Raw genomic sequence first — 17,885 nt, 5'->3', positions numbered from 1 at the left:
TTTGTATCTGGATTAAGACTAAGAAAGTATTCATTTTAACTCAATTCAAAATCAAAATTACCACAAGTACATCCACCTTTACCAATTATAGTTCAGAAGATTGTATCCGAAATAGAATAAATCTGCTGGCAATACAGAGCAATTATAAGTAAGCCAACCATATTTCAATGTGAAACTACACCCAATATACACATGGTAAACGTCCATCTTTGGTTTTATGATGATTTCAATGGTTTAACGTCAGATGTAGCTGCAGTCTCTTCTAGTATCTGAGCAGTCCAGTAAGGTAAAGTATGATTCAAAGCTTCAAAACAAGCACAAATAAAATCAAGACCGCAATATAGAATGGTGCTGCTACAGTAATGTATGGGTAATACTAGTGGGGACCTGGCAAGAGGTTCATTTTGCAATGGTGTAGTTGAGGCACAGTTATTGAAGAACACAACAGGATCAACTCTCTAAGACATGATGACACAACCTGTGCAATAAATAGCAACAATGGTGCATATACTCTGAAGACACTTGTCTTGCATGATTTACAATGTTGAAATGAAATACCTTGGGAGTCCTGAATCAAATGTATGGCAACTTAGAGAAAGCATGAGCAGGTCTACATGTTGGGTCCAGTCATTAATGGTATCCCTCTCAACAATATGTGCAGACTAAACTTAACCAAGTGGCTGAATGGCAGATGCACTGATGCACATTCATCAACCTCACAACACTGATAATGGTTTACATGGAAACAGCCACACTGATTTATGTACACAATACGCTAGTCCAATATATGGTGCTTGTTTTGAAGCTTTAGGCTAAGAGAGAGTTCTGAGTCACCTGCCAACCTACTAACCATAGCAACACTCGTAAGATCACTCCAGCACACCAAGACTCCAAATTCTACTTGCAGAATCAGAACCCTCTGGCAGAAAGTTTATTTCCTAATGCTGGAAATGTTCAGGAACAGGGATAGAAACAAGTTAAACCCATTCATAATAAACACCCAAAAAATATTCAGTTTTACATCTGTTGATTGCAGAGTCAGGCTAAAATAAAAAAAAAAGTCCATGATTGATGACAAAGTAGCTATGTGACATCCAATGTTGAACACCAATTCCTCTCCCACACCCTGTTTTCTCACACGGTGCATGCAGATTGTGATGACTGGAATAAGTGTTGCATCTTAAGAACTCAGTCATTTCTCAGAAATCAATTCATAGTATATAATATATAGTTTTACCATATACGTCACTATGTACACAATAAGCCTTCTGAATACAGGCCCCTATTGGCAGTCCGCCTACTGGAGAAATCAAACACAGGAAAATAGTCAATCTTACATGAACATGCGAACCAATCTTAACGCTTATTCCTTAATTTGTGTGTATTTTAGAGGAAGGACTTAGTTGAGCACATGCAAACTGACATTAACAGCTTCCCACCAACAGAAATAAAAAGTAACAAAAAATAAAAAATAAAAAAGCAAACGTTACTCTGGTGCCCAATTACAATGCCTGTCAGTAGTCATGTTCAGCCAATCAGAAGCAGAACCATACAAGCCATTAATCATCAAATAACATCAACATTCAAACAGTACAATCCTTGTGGATCAAACAACTAGAAAGCCAGTATGTACAATCAATTAACTTACTGGGGGAATTACTGGGCCTCACCAAACATAGGGCCTTACACTGATCAAATTAATAAATTAATCATACATACTTGAAAACCTAGCAGAAACTACCATCAGTGGTGATCTCCGACCATTGTATGAATATCAAAAGTAAAGAAAATAATCTCTGAATGTTTGGTTACTTGCGAGAGTGGCATCCGATTACAAGAGACAGGCCATCTCCTGGACTGGGTTCAAACTCACATCACAGCAAAGCTACTGTCATTACCTCTGCACAGGTCAAATATAAACATTTTCTGCAATAGAGTTCACCTGACTGACAAACGTTCTTTTACCAAAAACATAATCCAATTGATCAAAGTATTCACAGAGCTTTGAAAACTCAAGTTGCTGACAGCTTTTCAGAAGAACTAGTAGACATTGATTCCAATCATCCCTGCTTTGCTTGTTTGTGGTTTGTCACCCCTTGCCTAAGTGGTGTTTCTATGGGTAGGAGAATGTAGCAGGCTTTGCTGCACACACAATATCTGCCAGAGATGCAGTGCCTACCACTTGGCTATTGGAAACAGAATCCTCATAACTAACAGTAGTAGCAACAACTACATTAAATGCTAAAACATTCACAATCAACTAGCTACATTCAGTTCAACAGTTTCTTCATTATATATATTTATATATATTTACACTTGAACATATACACATTTTCACCTTTCCCTCCTGGTATATTATGTACATGATTATGAGGACGCCACTGGACAGGTTTCCATGGGAACAGACAAGGGAAAAGTTTTATATGTGAGCCACGAAGCGCAAAACTTGAGGTTGTGAACTTTTCCTGAATCTGCTGAGTTTCAATGAAGGTATGGAAGTAGTAGGGGGCTCCACATTCTGTACACCATACACACCAAGCTCATGCAGTCAGGGAGACAAGCGACATACAGATATCCAGAAATACCTAGTTATATATAATATAATATATGTATTTATATATATCACAATAATGATTCACAAGAGATCCCTTGCGCGCCTGAATTTATGAAATGATTCAACAAATGTTATGGAATACGAAATATCAAGCCATCACGTTTGAAGGATGAAGCCCGGCCATCAATCTGTTTGTGACATGGCGACATGCACTTTCATCTTAGCACCTTTGGGATGTGTCTTTGAATTTGTGGTAACCATAGTAACCAACCTGTTCAATTATGAATCAAAACAGGCAACAGAAACAAGCAAGTCACAATACTAAACCACTGTTGATATAAAGCCCAAAACAAAAAATGCTCCCATCCATTCATTATTATCAATGACAAACACTTGAAGTATATCAACCTTCCTGCCATAAATTATCTCCATCTGGTTTCACTTAATGGCAAGTTTGGTGTAAAGAAGGTTAACATCATTCAGGAAATTTTTCACTAACTTTTCACCAAAACACAATCATTGATCTTCAATCTCATAAGAGTTGGAAGAATGACCCTGTATTGATGTGGTCTGATGTAACTGTTATGCAAGCACTTTACAGCATGGAAATCCCCAATCACCTTAACAAGCTGGCCATTTATACAGAAATATTACGCCAATACTTTCTCTCTCTCTCTCACACACACACACACATCCATTTATTCATCCATCCATCCATCTGGGCCACCATTTCCCAAATACTCCACAGGCAGCTGTCGCATGTACTATTCACAGGAAGTTAAGTCATGGATTAATATCCTCAATCACTAAAAATTTACTCAATGAAAAATAGTACAAAGTTTATGGAGAGTGATCCTGTCAAGACACCTGTGAATGTGTACATACAGGTGAGAGTCTCTTAAATACATTTTCTGGAGTATCTACAACACAAAGTGGTTAAAAATATGATGGATTTCATATGAGAGATGCAATTAAAAATGGAAAATATTTTTTTCATCCTTTTTCATGTTTTTATTTTTTTGTCTTTTTTTTTAAATTGAAAATGACAGTCTATGATGACAAGTTTTCCCCTATGAAGTCTATGAATAGGACTACAGGGCACAGTAACACACTGGTGATATGGATGATAATGTACAGGGGATGACAATGGTGTCTTGACAGGGGCTCAAAAACCACAATTCATGTAACTGTACAGATTCATTCAAAGTAACAGGTTATAGATGGTTAGAAGAAACTGAATGTCTTTGGTTTAACTTCAATGTGAAGTCAAAAATACATCGACTTTCACCAGCACTGAGATTTAAGTTTCAGGAACATTCTTGGTGTCAATTTATAATCGCAATATGCTTGAAGTTGATTGAACGTTAACAAACCATCTAAAAAAAATTCAATATGGAGTATAAAACTAAATGGTTGGACCAGATAAATGCATAACCATCTGCAGACTATTTAAAAATTGGTAACATGCTTGAATATCACAATGCAGAAAAGGACAGTTTCTTGGTATGGTTTTACATCCTGCACAGACACACAAATAAACACCAACACCAACACACTGTGACACACCCTAAACAGCTCAACTTTCAGTTCAACACACTACACATCACATATAAAACAGTTTCAGCTAGGTCCACTGCCTCTTGCAACAAAGGTCAAAATGCAACCCTCACTTTTAAAAGAAAAACAGGCAATCTTCGAAACACTGCTGTGAAAACGAAACGAAAATTCTAAGTGCTCATAATGATTGGTCCTATGAACTTAAAGGTAGATGATTAACTGAATGAGAAGAAATAACAGACTGAGGCGCTATCAACTACTGACAGTTATTACTGACTGCAATCCATCCAACAATCCCATCAAGAGCTTCATTCGGTCCATTCCATGGTGTCGAGGAATTGAGACGTCGGCAAGTTCTGTCTAACAAAGAACACCACTCCTGTGGTAAAAACATAACATTCAGTCAAACCCTGACCGTTCATCAAAACAAAAGAAATAAAATGCAAACTTAAATTAGTAAATAATTTGGGGTTTTTTTTCTCCAAAATAGAAGTCTTTTCCCACTGCACTCAATTTTCAATTGAGATAGGCCAGAATTTCATTCCATCTTGTGTTGATCACTTCCAACACCTGTTCTTCACTTTCTTGAATTGAATTCAATCCAGGCTGTCTAGGCAACCTATTTGTCCATCAATCAATGTCCTTGCAATCACCTGCAAGGGATCCAAGAGGCAGTTTTTACTGTACAATTGCCTGGTTTCAAATCCAACATGTCCAAATCACATCAATACAGTTGCATCTTGACACAGGAAACCTATTGGTGTAAATAACCATCTTTGGCTACTTTGCATAATATCTGTTCCTCCTCGTTTCCTCCTTGTTTCCAATGCACCATCTAGGGAGGGGTTGCCCCAGGTTGCCCTAGCTTCCTTCTCCTCAACCCAGCAGTGTCAGCTGTATTGCCAATCTTGCCTGAAGTGCAACCACTTGGCAGAGTGCTTGTGAGTGCTTGGATGACCACCAAACACTGGGGCAAGCGACAAGTCAACCACTGCCTAATAAACATCACAAACTTGAAGCCGTGAAAGATCAATGCTATCATGAATACTTGCAACTCCTTGCACTGGTACGATGATAGTCTCAATGATGAAGAGCCCCTCCCATAACCACAAATCCATCAATACTTATTTCCACTATACACCACAGAGTGGCTAGCTCCCCACAATGACAATTGCCAAATTAGTTTTAAGACTAGTGTTGCATGTTATCATTTCGCTGCCACTTTAATGTCCCTCTCACTGCGGTCTCGCCGCCGATCCCGCCTTTCTCGGTTTTCCTTTGCTCTTCGCTGTGGCCTCTGCTCCTTGGGTTCAAAGTCCTTTCTCACATTCTCTTTCATCTGTGGCTGTCGGGCAGATGCTGACGCCACTTTAACAGTTTGTGTTTGCTCACGCAACGTTTGGCCGTTCTTGGCACTTGTGACTGCAGTTGCAACAGGGGGTGGGGATTGTTGAGGGGAGGTGTTGTTGTCCTCTTTTGTCTTCTCACCACCGTTGCCATCTGTGTCCCGTTTCCGCTGTACCATCTGGGCATAGCTCAGTTTCACTCCTGGAGGCAGATTGGGTTTGTCCTCCTGCTGACAACAACATAAGGATGATTAACATGCATCAAGGGTTTTGCAACATTTTGTCTTACTTTGTAACAGGGCACGGCTAACGCACTATTGCCACTTAATCACAGAGTCTTATATATAATGTAACTTGGAAACCAATAACTGATGGCATGAAAAACGTTCAAGCCTTCAGAGCTAAGACATCAAATATTCATCCCAATCACCAAACCTGTTTCCAGTGTATGAAATAGAGTCTGCAGCTGGCCCACAGCTTGCTAGTTACATGGGTTATAACATTATTTTCTAGCTGGCCCTGCGCACCAATACATTTTACAAGGGTATATATTTGACCATGTCATTGACTACAGGAAATGTTTCAAAAACAAGTTACAAATGTGGTAACTAGATGTCTGTATAGTTCTTCATGATCAACCAAACTGTAACTTCCACAGATCAACCTACCAATTTATCTAATACTAAATGTGACTGGTCTAGAGAACGCTTTCAGCCAATGCAGAATGTCGTTCTTTTCTGATGGACTGAATGAATTAACAGTGATCAAGTCATGGTTTTACTGAAGTTGTTTTTGCACATGTTTAAGTACAAGTAATGCATAAATTACTTTAGTTTAATACCTTATATCAGTTTCCTGTTTTTGACACAGGGCTAGTTCCATGTCAACAGGGTCAGCAACATTTCTTAGTTATCAGCTCTGTGAACTTCCTGTCTTTTTGTAGGAGTTTCATACACTTTTATTGCGCAACTCTCTCATGTGATACTTCAAAACCTCCTTTCATTTCTTTCAGGAGGATGAGTACATTCATGGCACATCTCTCCCATTATTCACAAAATATATCCACTCTACTAACTTGCTTCAAGTATACTTATTATCCATTTAATCACTTAAACCTGCATCTGACACAACAAACAGATCATAACTAAATGATCACCCAATTACAATAATGAAAGAATGAAGTTACTTTTACATCAGTTATACAATTTTTCACTAAAATGTACCTTGTTCATGGCGCAGATGGATGAGCAAATGTAACTGAAGGCAACATATGAATTAACCTGACACAGGAGATGGAAGGGGAGTTACTTACCAAGAGAACAGATACACTAGATGTTGTAGGTTTTGATTGGCTAGAGACAACAACAGAGGCCTGTTTGGTGACTGTTGGCTCGGGAGCAGGTTTCAGTTCCACTGTACTTGCTGGTTTACTTGATCTGAAACATTATCAAAATAATAACCTTGTAACTCTCAATACCAAGTGAACAACACAGACAATCAGTTTCTGCATGCATGACAGTTTGTAGTTTGAATGTTCATTTATCAGTGCAGCCTAACGGAGGCATGGCAAAAACGACTGTATCCTGGATGCGGTCATGCAACTCTGACAAAACAAACTACCTGTTAGCAATGTTACAGCAAAGCTTTCAACCTTAATGCAGACTTCAAGTGTTGTTCATCAAGGAGGGACACATTTGGTTACAGGACTTATTTACTTTGCCCAAGATTTACAAAAACAAGCCCATTAGCAACAACTATTCTCTCCTTTAAGGCAAACTGGAACTCACTTTTGCTGATAGACAGGTTCTGCTGTAACTGCAACAGTTGCTGTTGCTGTTGTAACCGGGACTGCTGTTGGTTCCAGCACTTCCTTGACAGCAGGTGTGACAGGAGCTACAACTGGGGCTGGGGGTGGTGGAACAACAGTGGGGGACGGCGGTGTGGCTACAGGTTGTGGTGGAGGGGATGCAACTCTAGAGGCAGTGTGCTGGGAGGATGGAGGTGCTGTTGACTGTTGCTGTTGAACTGATTTTGTCGTACTAGGTTCGCGAACTTGAAGTCGAGCCGTGCCCTTTACAACATCAGACAACTTGCTTTCAAAACTTTCACTAGATGCAGCATTGTTCTGTAAAAGCAAAGACACATTAAAACACAAACATCACAGAAAGTCAGTATGTCACCAGCAGGTCAGTTCCCAAGGAAACAGATTCACCTTATATACCTATTTACTACATAATCAAGAAAAATAAATTCCAACAAATATATTCAACCCTGCCTTTTACACTCAGTTAAGCTATCTGCATGTTTACAAGTCATTAAAAGAGCATCATCAGAACATGAAATTTATTCTCTGACATTGGTAGCACCTGGAGATAGTACCTGTGTTAATGGATGTATTCAGTCATTATAAAGTTTTTGCTTGAAAATATTGAAATATTTCCCCTGAGTTCAAAAATATAAACTGTGATCATTATTGAAAAAATAATAAACGTTTGCACTGCAAACTCTCATATAGATATGGAAGGTGATCCACATTTTTGAAAGAATACATTACAATATCAAGTAATAGGCAGGAACAGGTCAATAAAAATGTATTTTCATAAAGTTCAAAATATGAACACTTCTTTACCTCTCACAAACATTAGAAATATCCAAGTACCTATCATGCAATTAACTTCACAACTTACTAGAGAGCCTGGTAAAGGCGGGAATGACGTAGACTCTAACTCAAACTGGGGCTCCAGGCGCCCATCTCGACCAGGCATGGAAGGATTTTGCCGCTGAAACACAATTTGGGTAATTTAGTGGTCTAAACCACCAAGGACGTGAGGCTGCATAAAGGGGGTGTGGTCATAGTCAGCCCTCTTACTGGGCGACACTTGCTATCGTCTGCCATTTGTGCCAAGATTGTTTAATTGAGGGTCAAAATCAGCTTTCAATCGAAATGTAGAAATAACAATATAGAAACGGTAGGTGTCATGAAAGGTGATCGAAGGGCCAATCACCCATGATTAGGTTTAGATGAAGTTTTAATCAACTGTATGCGATAGTAACGTAACCATCGACAAAGCAGGCGGGTGGGCACATTGAAGTGCCCAGGCTTGTCTAGATATATCATACTGTGAAGTGTTTCAAGTTGGGTCATCTAAAAATTTTCATATTTCAAAATAAAAAATCTCAAATCCTCACAACAACACAAGTGCCTGTGTAAACAACCCTTTGTAATACTCACAGAATTCTTAGCACCCTCTTCACCCCTTCTTCCTCTTTTGTAACTTTTCCTGAAAGAGAAAAGCCTTGTTAAGTTTTGTATGTCTTCAGGGATCCATTTCAAATGTACATTTCCTGTTAAAATTCATCCATTTTATTATGCAAGATTCAAGTGAATGTCTGAAACCTCTCAACACCAAATCATTGACTTGTTCAATAAAACTGATACCACACAGGTCATTCAGTCTCCTGTATATGCATGTGTTCCTTGGGGCCCATTTTATGTGCACCCCAAGATAACCACTTACCTTTGAGAGGCCATGTCGGATTTATTATTTTGAGTAAGGTTGGCATTGGCATCCACTCCATGTGGCTGGACTGAGGCATTGACCATATGAGAATTGCCTCCCATATCTCCACGACGGGTAAAGCTTGAGATCTGGGCACTGTCAAGGTTACGGGGACTCGTTCGAGGGGCAGACACTGTGTGGCGCTCATTCGTCACTCGGCCATCAGAGCTGTTCCGTTCCTGTACCGATGACCGATGGGTTTTCACATTTCTGCTGAACAAAACATTGAGAAGAGTGAGCAAGTTACCATTGCCCACATTTATGGAAGAAATGTTACAACCTTCCTGTTCGCCCTTAACTCATAATACAATACTATATTTAGCTCTGCAAGATATTTTGAAGTTTTTGAGTTCTGCTCTGGAAATGAAACACACCTCTCACTTTTGAGACAATGTCAGAAACCGACAAACCATGGAAATTGAGAAAATAATAAATAAAAGAACCCTGTAAATAGCAAAAGGCACCACTTTAGGTTCTGATTGATATATTTACCAAGTTTTGCAGAAAAATACTGAAATGAAGCCCACCCTCCCATTAGACTAACACCAAACTGTTCCATGGAAAAACAAAAAAATATAAATGGCTAAACTCTGTAAATAGCAAAAGGCACAACTATAGGTTGAGGTTATTATATCTGTCAAGTTTGGTCTAAAAATATTGAAGAGTTTCCGAGTTATGCTCCAGAAAGAAAATGATTACTTATGGACGGCCGGACGGATGGACAAAGTGTCGACTATATCAGCCCGCATTACATGCCAGGGGGATAAAAAGCGAATGCAAGTTGTGAATGCTACCCTAAATTTCCCAGCTTAGAAACCCGACTGAATAAAAAGACAGCCAAGAGAAGAAATAAATTCATTGGACCGAGACATAGATGCTTCCAGGAATTAGTGGAGACTTATCAGGACATATACAATGGAGATATCAAGGACATACTGCAAGATGCAACCACAAATTTGTCTTCACAGACTAACAGTATTTAAACGTTTTCTTGTGTTCACTCATCATTGATCAGTGAAAAATCTCATTACAACTGTGATTTATTTATCCTACATCATTGTACATAAGCCATGCTTGACATTCAACAACATTTACTCACAAGTTTTCTTTGCTGTTAAAAGTTTTAATGGCAGAACCACTACTATGTGACAGACTACCTAAGATACGTAGTGTTGTTGCTGTATCATGCTCAGGTGTTGGGAACCAAGATCATGACGAGGAAAAAAATCAAGTCAATCATGAAATTTTACACTGTTCTCAAAAGCAGTGATTCCAATATTTTAATTTGCCTGTTAGCCATCAAGGCCTGCAGGCTTTAAAATCCAGACCCTCAATGGAATCTCCGAGACCATTTTGCCAAACCAATGAAAACAAAATAGACTACACTTTAAACACAGTTTCAAACTGTTTCTACAAAATTAGTTACAAAAGGTCCAGGGTGGAATAGGCCTTCAGCAACCCATGCTTGCCATAAAAGCCACTATGCTTGTTGTAAGAGGCGACTAATGGGATCTGGTGGTCAGGCTAACTGACTTGCTGCTGATCAATGCTCATGCTGCTGATCACTCGATTGTCTGGTCCTGACTCCATTTACAAACCGCCGCCACACAGCTGGAATATTGCGAAGTGCGGTGCAAAACTAAACTCACTCACTCAATAGTTAGAAAAGGCTGTGGCACAGAGAGATGTTTTATTTGCTTAAGACCCATGTTGACATCCTAAGAGTAAAGCACTGAAATACAAAGAAGTACTACTGTAAGTTATCCTGCCATGAAGGATTATGGATGATACCCAAATTTTAATACAGCAAAAATTGTATGAAAGATCCTAGTAGAAAAAAAATGACACATTTACTAAAGGCCACAAGGACCTGCAAATATTTTAAACTGCCTGCTCAATGCAAAAACAACGGGCACTCGGCCAGCAATTATTTTGAATGTTGCCCATAAGCAGTACAGCTGCTCAACAAACAAAAATCCCAGGACAGTCATTATAATTATTTTATGCCACAATCAGCAATATTACAACAGACAATCCAGTTACTGGCAGCTTCAATCAATGTAATCTGCATATGACATTAAGTAACCAAGTCTGGCCCTTTAAGAGAAACAGTGGTTTGCCAAATCTAACCCTTATCTTTATCGTTGTCTATCCCCATATCCTGACTCGCTCAGTTGCAGTACGTTTGAAGATTAATTGCAGGTGTAATGAGTTTTGTTTTGAGTTCTCTCCCTTGGGAAGGTACAAAGGTTGAATGAGAGCAAATATTACAGGCAATGCTATTGAAAATAGCTGAAATTACTTTCAGGACATCTCACTCACTATAGTTTTAGCTTCTCTGCTAACATTATTTTCTTTCTTTGTCGAGATGTGAATCAATGCTCACTAGTATGAGCAATGGTTGCCAAAAGTTAATTGACATGGTCTTCCATGTCACTGACAATTTCATGAGGCATTCAAACAGATTGAATTATCTGACGTCTCTGCTGAAAAACTACAACATCCACATATTTCTACATCGTCTTGGAGAAAGGACAACACATTAAGAAGTCATGTTTCCATGGAAACAGCAACAACAAAATTCTGAAAAACTTAAAAATAGCAAAAGGCACATCTATGAGTGATGATTAACATGTGTGTGAAGTTTGGGGAACTGAGCATGTAAACTTTAAGAGATATACTCCGGACGGAATGAACACTACAGACCCCAGATCTTCGTAGCGAGGGTATGATAGCGCAATTGCAACTGGGAAACAAAGTTCCAGTTCACAAAATTTATTTTGTAATTACAGATAACCAAAGGTTTATAAAGGCTTGCAGGTTATTCTCAATAACCTTTGCCTGGTTTTAGCAATTCTTACCTGTTGGTTCTTGCATTGCTTTGGAAGATATGTCTGTTTGTGGACGCTGTGGGTTTTATACTTGTGGCCTGGTAACCGTTCATTTGAAACATCTACAATATTCAGAACGGAAACGTGAGCACAATAGTTCATATGAAGAGTACTGAATTTCTACTACAAAGGTCCTCTTGAAAAGAATTTAAGACAGAAAAGTGATGAAAACTTCAGACTGAAGACATAACCAATTAACCACAAGGCAAGATCTACACCAGAAATCTAGTCATAAAGCAATGAATAGAATATACTGTGAACTTTGACAGAAAACAACATTCAACATCGAACAATAAGCTGAATCCTCTTCATATGTAGGACTCAACAGTGTGGTTGTATTTACTCACAGCAATTAGCATACATATCTACCAAACAATACAGATGTTTTTAAGAGACCATATTTAACTGAATACAACAAACAAATCCACATGTGGAACCATAACCCAACAGGTTGAAACAGCTTAAGAACACCACAGAACCAGCCAGGGTTAGCAAACAATCTACTACACCAACTAAACACACTACTATCATTAGTAACCAAAGCAAGCAAAACCTGCCTCAGCAGAACTCACACAGCAGTAGGCTTATTGAGGGGCTGGGGCACAGTTGGTAACATCATTTACACCTACCTACCTCCTTAAATATTACTAGGGCTGTCAAGTCTTCAACTAGTCCATCACAGATAAATTCATCTAAGTATCTTTCTTTTGGGTATAGAAAGGATGTTCTCTCAAATAAAGATTCTCTTTAATAGAAACACCATAAAATTACAAGGGACATTATAAAAGTACCTGCATTACACATGGGGATACTTCTAAATACAAGAATACTGGAAAGATTTGTGTAAAGGTAATAAATATTACAGCATCATTAGCTAATATAAAACACTTAACTTGAATCTTGGAATCATTTTGAGATAAACATGAACAGTGAACCAGTTGAGCTTCTTGTTGCCTTAGGTCTGTGTGATGCCTGCTAGGGCAGTTCCAGGGTGTCCCCTCTCTCCCACTTGAATATTCACCTTGTATTTACTTACCGCTCCGGGATCAAGAAAGGGGGTGGCAGAGGGAGCCCAGGGGGACATTACCGTGGGGCTCAGAGGGTAGAAAGGAAAAGGCTGCAAGAGAGCAATGTTTGACACATGAACACTTTGAAACAAACACCAGGCACATATCTGCTTATACCTACCAATCCTAATTCTCTCAGAAGATTTAACAATCTTATCTACAATATCAATTTGTTTGCATACTCAATTAGGATATTAGACAGTGCATTACTCCAGCTGGGAGCTGATAATCGGGCAATTAGAACTGTGAGTAATGAGCCTAACTGCATGGGTATGATGACATTATGAACCATATGCCTTAGACTAACCATCAAGTTGAGCAGCACATGTTGATGCGGACTAGTGCACACCAGTTCTAACCTGGAACACCTGGTTTCCATGTAAGTGTTTGATAACAAATGGCAGTTCTATGACGACCCTTGGTGCTTTCTGCTTGTCCTACCTGCTGTCCATTACCAATGTATTGCACGGAGGCAGGCTGCACCATTCTGTAAGGTTGCTGTTGTGCCTGCTGTTGCTGTGGCTGTTGCTGCTGTGGCTGGGGGAGTGGGTACGTTGGCTGCTCTGCAGTTCCTTGGAAGGGCACTTTCATACCGTTCCGTGGCACAAAGGTCGATCGTATCAATGGCTTGGCTTTTATCCTTGCCTATAAATGAAATCAAGGCCATCATAACTGTGTAATGACCTTAGAAATCAAATGAATTAACCAAGGAACATCTTAACAGCTGTCATCTCGAAACATGAACAGTGATACAGATACATGCAGGGAGCAAGTGAATGTTGAAGATCACTTCAACACTACATCATAATGAAACTAGAGCATTAACATATGAGATGCAATGATGCAATGTGTATGATGACTTCTGGACAACCAAGTCAGAAGTAATGACCATCAGATAAACATAACAGACATACAATACTTTGAAATATTATTATCATTATTATTATTATGTTTTACAGGTTAAGATTGAAATGCAGCAGAGAGGGTTCAGGTGATCCTGGCACAGTCAGGCTGGTAAGGCTCATCAGCTCAGTTCCCTCAGCCCCTCTTCACGCAGCGAATGGGACTTCTCCCAGGAAACACTGCCTAGTCGAACCCACCCAAAACTTTCCGGAGAACAGGGAGGCTCCCCAGCACTGCAGCCTTCTGCATTACCCAGATTGTGAGAACGTCTGTGCTCTCGGTGGAAAACCCGTGCACTCTTATGATCTGAGAGTTCAGGAGGTACCAAACCAAGAGCACCGAGAACAATGGGGAACCTGACGACAATATACTTTGGATACAAGCAAAATATTTCAAAGGCGAGGTCTGGATACTTAATCATGCATTTCAATTGTTATTATTATTGGATATTTATTTAACCATGCACTAGTGCACGGATAATAATAATCACCACTGGGGTTATTGTTATGGGTTAGATCACATACGGTAAATCCTGCCATGGTGTTACCAATGGTACCCATATTTGGCAACTTTCACAAAACTTGAGCCAACTGTGCTTTAGTTTTTGCACTCAGCAACATTCCAGCTACATGACAGTGGTTTGTAAATAATCGAGTCTAACCAGACAATCCAGATATCAACAGCATGATTATCAATCTGCACAATTCCGAACTGATGACTAGTCAACCAAAACAGCATGCCTGACCACCCAATCCTGTTAATAACCTTGTTGTTGGACATTTCTGGATTTTACTCTGGATCTTCCCAGGTCCTGTGCTTCAGAATCCTGCTAGGTTAAGATATCTTTGATATGGAACATGTCCACAAACAATGGGCAAATTTTAACAATATTTGTCTTAAGGGACTTGCAACACAGGAATGCTACATTCTCATACTTACCATGATAGGTCTGTCTAGAAAGGTGCGCACTTCCTCTCGCAGGAACTGGTAGGCACGTTGAGCATCCTCATCAGATTCAAACGTCACATACCAGCTGTTGTTGTGAGCAAATTCACAGCTGACAAATGGTGGACAGTTTTCTCCTTTGAAGAGCTGTTGTACTTCCTGGTTAAAAATGTCCCCAGTTAACAAAGCTATAGTAACAAATACATGTAGCAGCAAGAGAAGAAAACAATTTATATACAGTGAAACCTGCCAATGCCAGCATCTGTCTAACCTTGCACACTGTCTAAACAGTCATATGCGGAATCTGTCTTCTCTATGTTTTGGCAAGACCTGTCAGTTCCAGAAAGCAATTTTAACTGTAATTAACACTGTCTAACCTGGCAAGTTTAGAGTTGAAGAAAGAATAATTTCTGGTCATCAACATTGCCTTAATTTGTTACACGATCAGAAAAGATCAAAGGCAGAGATGAGATTTAAGAATGTAAATGGCAGCCATGTTGGAAAATGATTGTCCCTATCTAATGAGGACTAATACTTGGGTCGTTTGGGGTGCAGAGTTCAGACAGGTTTCACTGAACATATTAGCTGCAGTTGGTTATTGGTGAATGGATTAATGATACAAAGGTTTCTGCAGTGTAAAGTTTGCATGAAATAAATGAAAAGTGTGCTCTTGTTTTGGTAGATGGTGAAACAATTTACTCCTGAACTTACTTCTACAGGTGTGGTATCTGGAATCTCCCTCAAGATGACCACACATCTACTGTGGTTTGGTCGCACTTTCTCCCCTTTCTCATCTACCTGAACGGAAGGAGACCCTGCAAAACACACACAAAAACAAAATGACTACACATAAATGACTACAATGACAAATGCCACATTGAATCAAGTCTATTTCATTTAAGAAAATGCCTAATAAGATCTGTTCCCCCCCTAAAAAGATCTGTTTCCAATATTACAGTTCACATCATAAAAAGTTTTCATAATTAATTTAATTTTAATGTCCATGTGTCTGCACTACATGGTCATTGCACGAGTATTGCATCAGTCATACCTCAAGGGAGACAACCCATATTGCCATATCAAATATCAGTGTTCAATCCATTTATCAGTAGCTGAATGGGATTGTGGACTCATGTAAATTCTTGTCACAAAAGCATCACAAATGTATTTTCACAAAAAAAAATACTGACTGCGAAGGACATCTACAATGAGCTGGAGGTTGTTGGTGAGCTTCTGAACCTGATTGAAGTTTGCAACAGTGGCAATGGCCACATACTGATCCGGGTCCATTTGGGACTGTAGGTATGTGTCGTGGACAAGGTTTTCTCTGGAATAAAATGTTGAGTAGTAGTGGACATACTAGCAGATATAGTGGATATACCAACAGGACATCTTGAGGTCAAACTAGTACGATAAGTATTGGACATGCCAGCAAAAGTAGTGTACATACAGGGGTGGCATCAGGTGAAAGTTTCAGCTGAAAATCAGCTGGGTCTCTAGGGACCACAGGCACCCAACTGGCTCCATGATCCATTGATTTGCATTTAAATTCGTGGATTTCCACAGATTTATGAAAAAAATTGCCATCCCTGACAACTGAAGTTGTGAACCTATCAACAGGAGATGTAGCAGAGAAACTAGTACTAGAAGTATCAGACATACCAACAGTAAAATTAGGAGATATACAACAGCAGAAGTAGTGGACATGTTATCAGCAGAAGTAGCGGATATACCAAAAGGATATGTAGTGGACAAGCAAGCAGAAATAGTGGACAAAACGGAAAAGTAGTACACAAACTAGCAGGAAAAGTAGCAGACAAAGCAAAGGAAATTGTGGACAAACCAAGGGATGCACGACAAACACAAGCAGGAGTAGTGGACAAAGTATCAGGAGTTGTATTTATCAATACTGCTCATAACTAAATACCAACTGATAAAGGTCGGAAATGAATATTTCACATCAGTGGTGATATATTCACTGATTACCATCAAAAGCTGTGTCTAGAATAGAGGCATCATTTTGTGAATACTGAGTGTAAATTGTAACTTAATTGCACCACAATGGGTCAAGGTCAAGTATTATATAGTCAAGTATGATACATTTTCGGACCGATAATCATTGGTAATTCTTCCAAACTTCCAAAGTGGATAAACTAGCAGACGTTGTAGCAACCTACCTAGAGAAATAGTACTCAAGCTGAGTCTGCAAAAGTTGTCGGAGCTGATCTTCTGGGATGGAACCCTCAAGCGGCATGTTGCCATCCTCAGTGGATGCTGAAAGTATTCAAACACTCATCCATACATATCATGTTCTCAATCATCTTAAGAGAATATCCATACATACTGCAGTAGAGAAAACTAGTTTCCATCAGTATCAGCCTATATGAACCAACAAATGTCAGGCATACACTGATAATATACACTGACCAATGGCTCTTTCATTGTGTCAGTCAAACCTAAAACATTCACAACGCTTACAAAAAAGATCTGCAGAATACATACTGTCAATGTCAACATTTGACAGTACATCAACATGTGTATACATCAATCTGTAACCTTATCTGGCATTAGCTGCTTATCCTACTAACCACCTACTATGGCCGACACAAGTATTCAACAAATCTACATACCAACAGATGCGTTGTCATTGGTGAGAGCATTCTGGTTGTCATTGAAATTTGCAGTGGCTGTGTAGTCTGTGACTGAGACGGGCGAGTCTGCTGTGGGGAAGGTGGGCCCGCTGCCTGTGCTGCTTGTGCTGCCACTGCCGCTGCCCACACCCACCACAGAAGGCTGCTCTAGCTTCACATCCCCATTGGGCTGACCCTGGTAGGCTGATCAACAGAGCAACACAATACATGTCTTCAATGAGGCAAAGTCGCAGGACAGGATGGCAAAGAAATGACTGGCTTCTGACAACAGCTGAAACCTGTTCACAAGTGAATAACAATATACCAGATGCATGATTTCTCACTTTGTAATGATAAACATGCTTTCAGAAATTGGTTTGATTATCTGGATATTGGAGAGTTTTCACATTATTGATGATAAACAGTTTGGCT

General features: G+C 39.4%; 1 protein-coding gene across 16 annotated transcripts in view; it reads right to left on the bottom strand.

Moving 5' to 3' along the window:
• Window positions 1-3,553: 3,553 nt before the first annotated feature.
• The window catches only part of LOC137299124 (la-related protein 4-like), a 47,874-nt gene continuing 33,542 nt past the window's right edge, over window positions 3,554-17,885 (bottom strand). For 2 of the 16 annotated variants that reach the window (XM_067831641.1, XM_067831635.1), the window contains 14 exons: window positions 17,454-17,657; window positions 17,001-17,097; window positions 16,014-16,150; window positions 15,535-15,638; window positions 14,818-14,982; window positions 13,417-13,620; window positions 12,930-13,025; window positions 11,879-11,970; window positions 8,976-9,227; window positions 8,690-8,738; window positions 8,145-8,237; window positions 7,245-7,582; window positions 6,770-6,893; window positions 3,554-5,684 (listed from right to left, as the gene is read on the bottom strand). In XM_067831641.1, coding sequence (XP_067687742.1) covers window positions 5,319-5,684; window positions 6,770-6,893; window positions 7,245-7,582; window positions 8,145-8,237; window positions 8,690-8,738; window positions 8,976-9,227; window positions 11,879-11,970; window positions 12,930-13,025; window positions 13,417-13,620; window positions 14,818-14,982; window positions 15,535-15,638; window positions 16,014-16,150; window positions 17,001-17,097; window positions 17,454-17,657 — 2,321 coding nt within the window. In that variant the 3' untranslated portion in view covers window positions 3,554-5,318. Of the gene's footprint in view, window positions 5,688-6,769; window positions 6,894-7,244; window positions 7,583-8,144; window positions 8,238-8,689; window positions 8,739-8,975; window positions 9,231-11,878; window positions 11,971-12,929; window positions 13,026-13,416; window positions 13,621-14,817; window positions 14,983-15,534; window positions 15,639-16,013; window positions 16,151-17,000; window positions 17,098-17,453; window positions 17,658-17,885 lie in introns of all 16 variants that reach the window. The other 14 variants (XM_067831638.1, XM_067831631.1, XM_067831642.1 and 11 more) reach the window with 10 other exon arrangements.

This window comes from Haliotis asinina, chromosome 10 (assembly GCF_037392515.1).
Source record: "Haliotis asinina isolate JCU_RB_2024 chromosome 10, JCU_Hal_asi_v2, whole genome shotgun sequence".
Taxonomy (NCBI): Eukaryota; Metazoa; Mollusca; class Gastropoda; order Lepetellida; family Haliotidae; genus Haliotis; species Haliotis asinina.
Note: the sequence above shows the minus strand (reverse complement) of the source record. Positions and strands in the feature narration are given on the sequence as shown.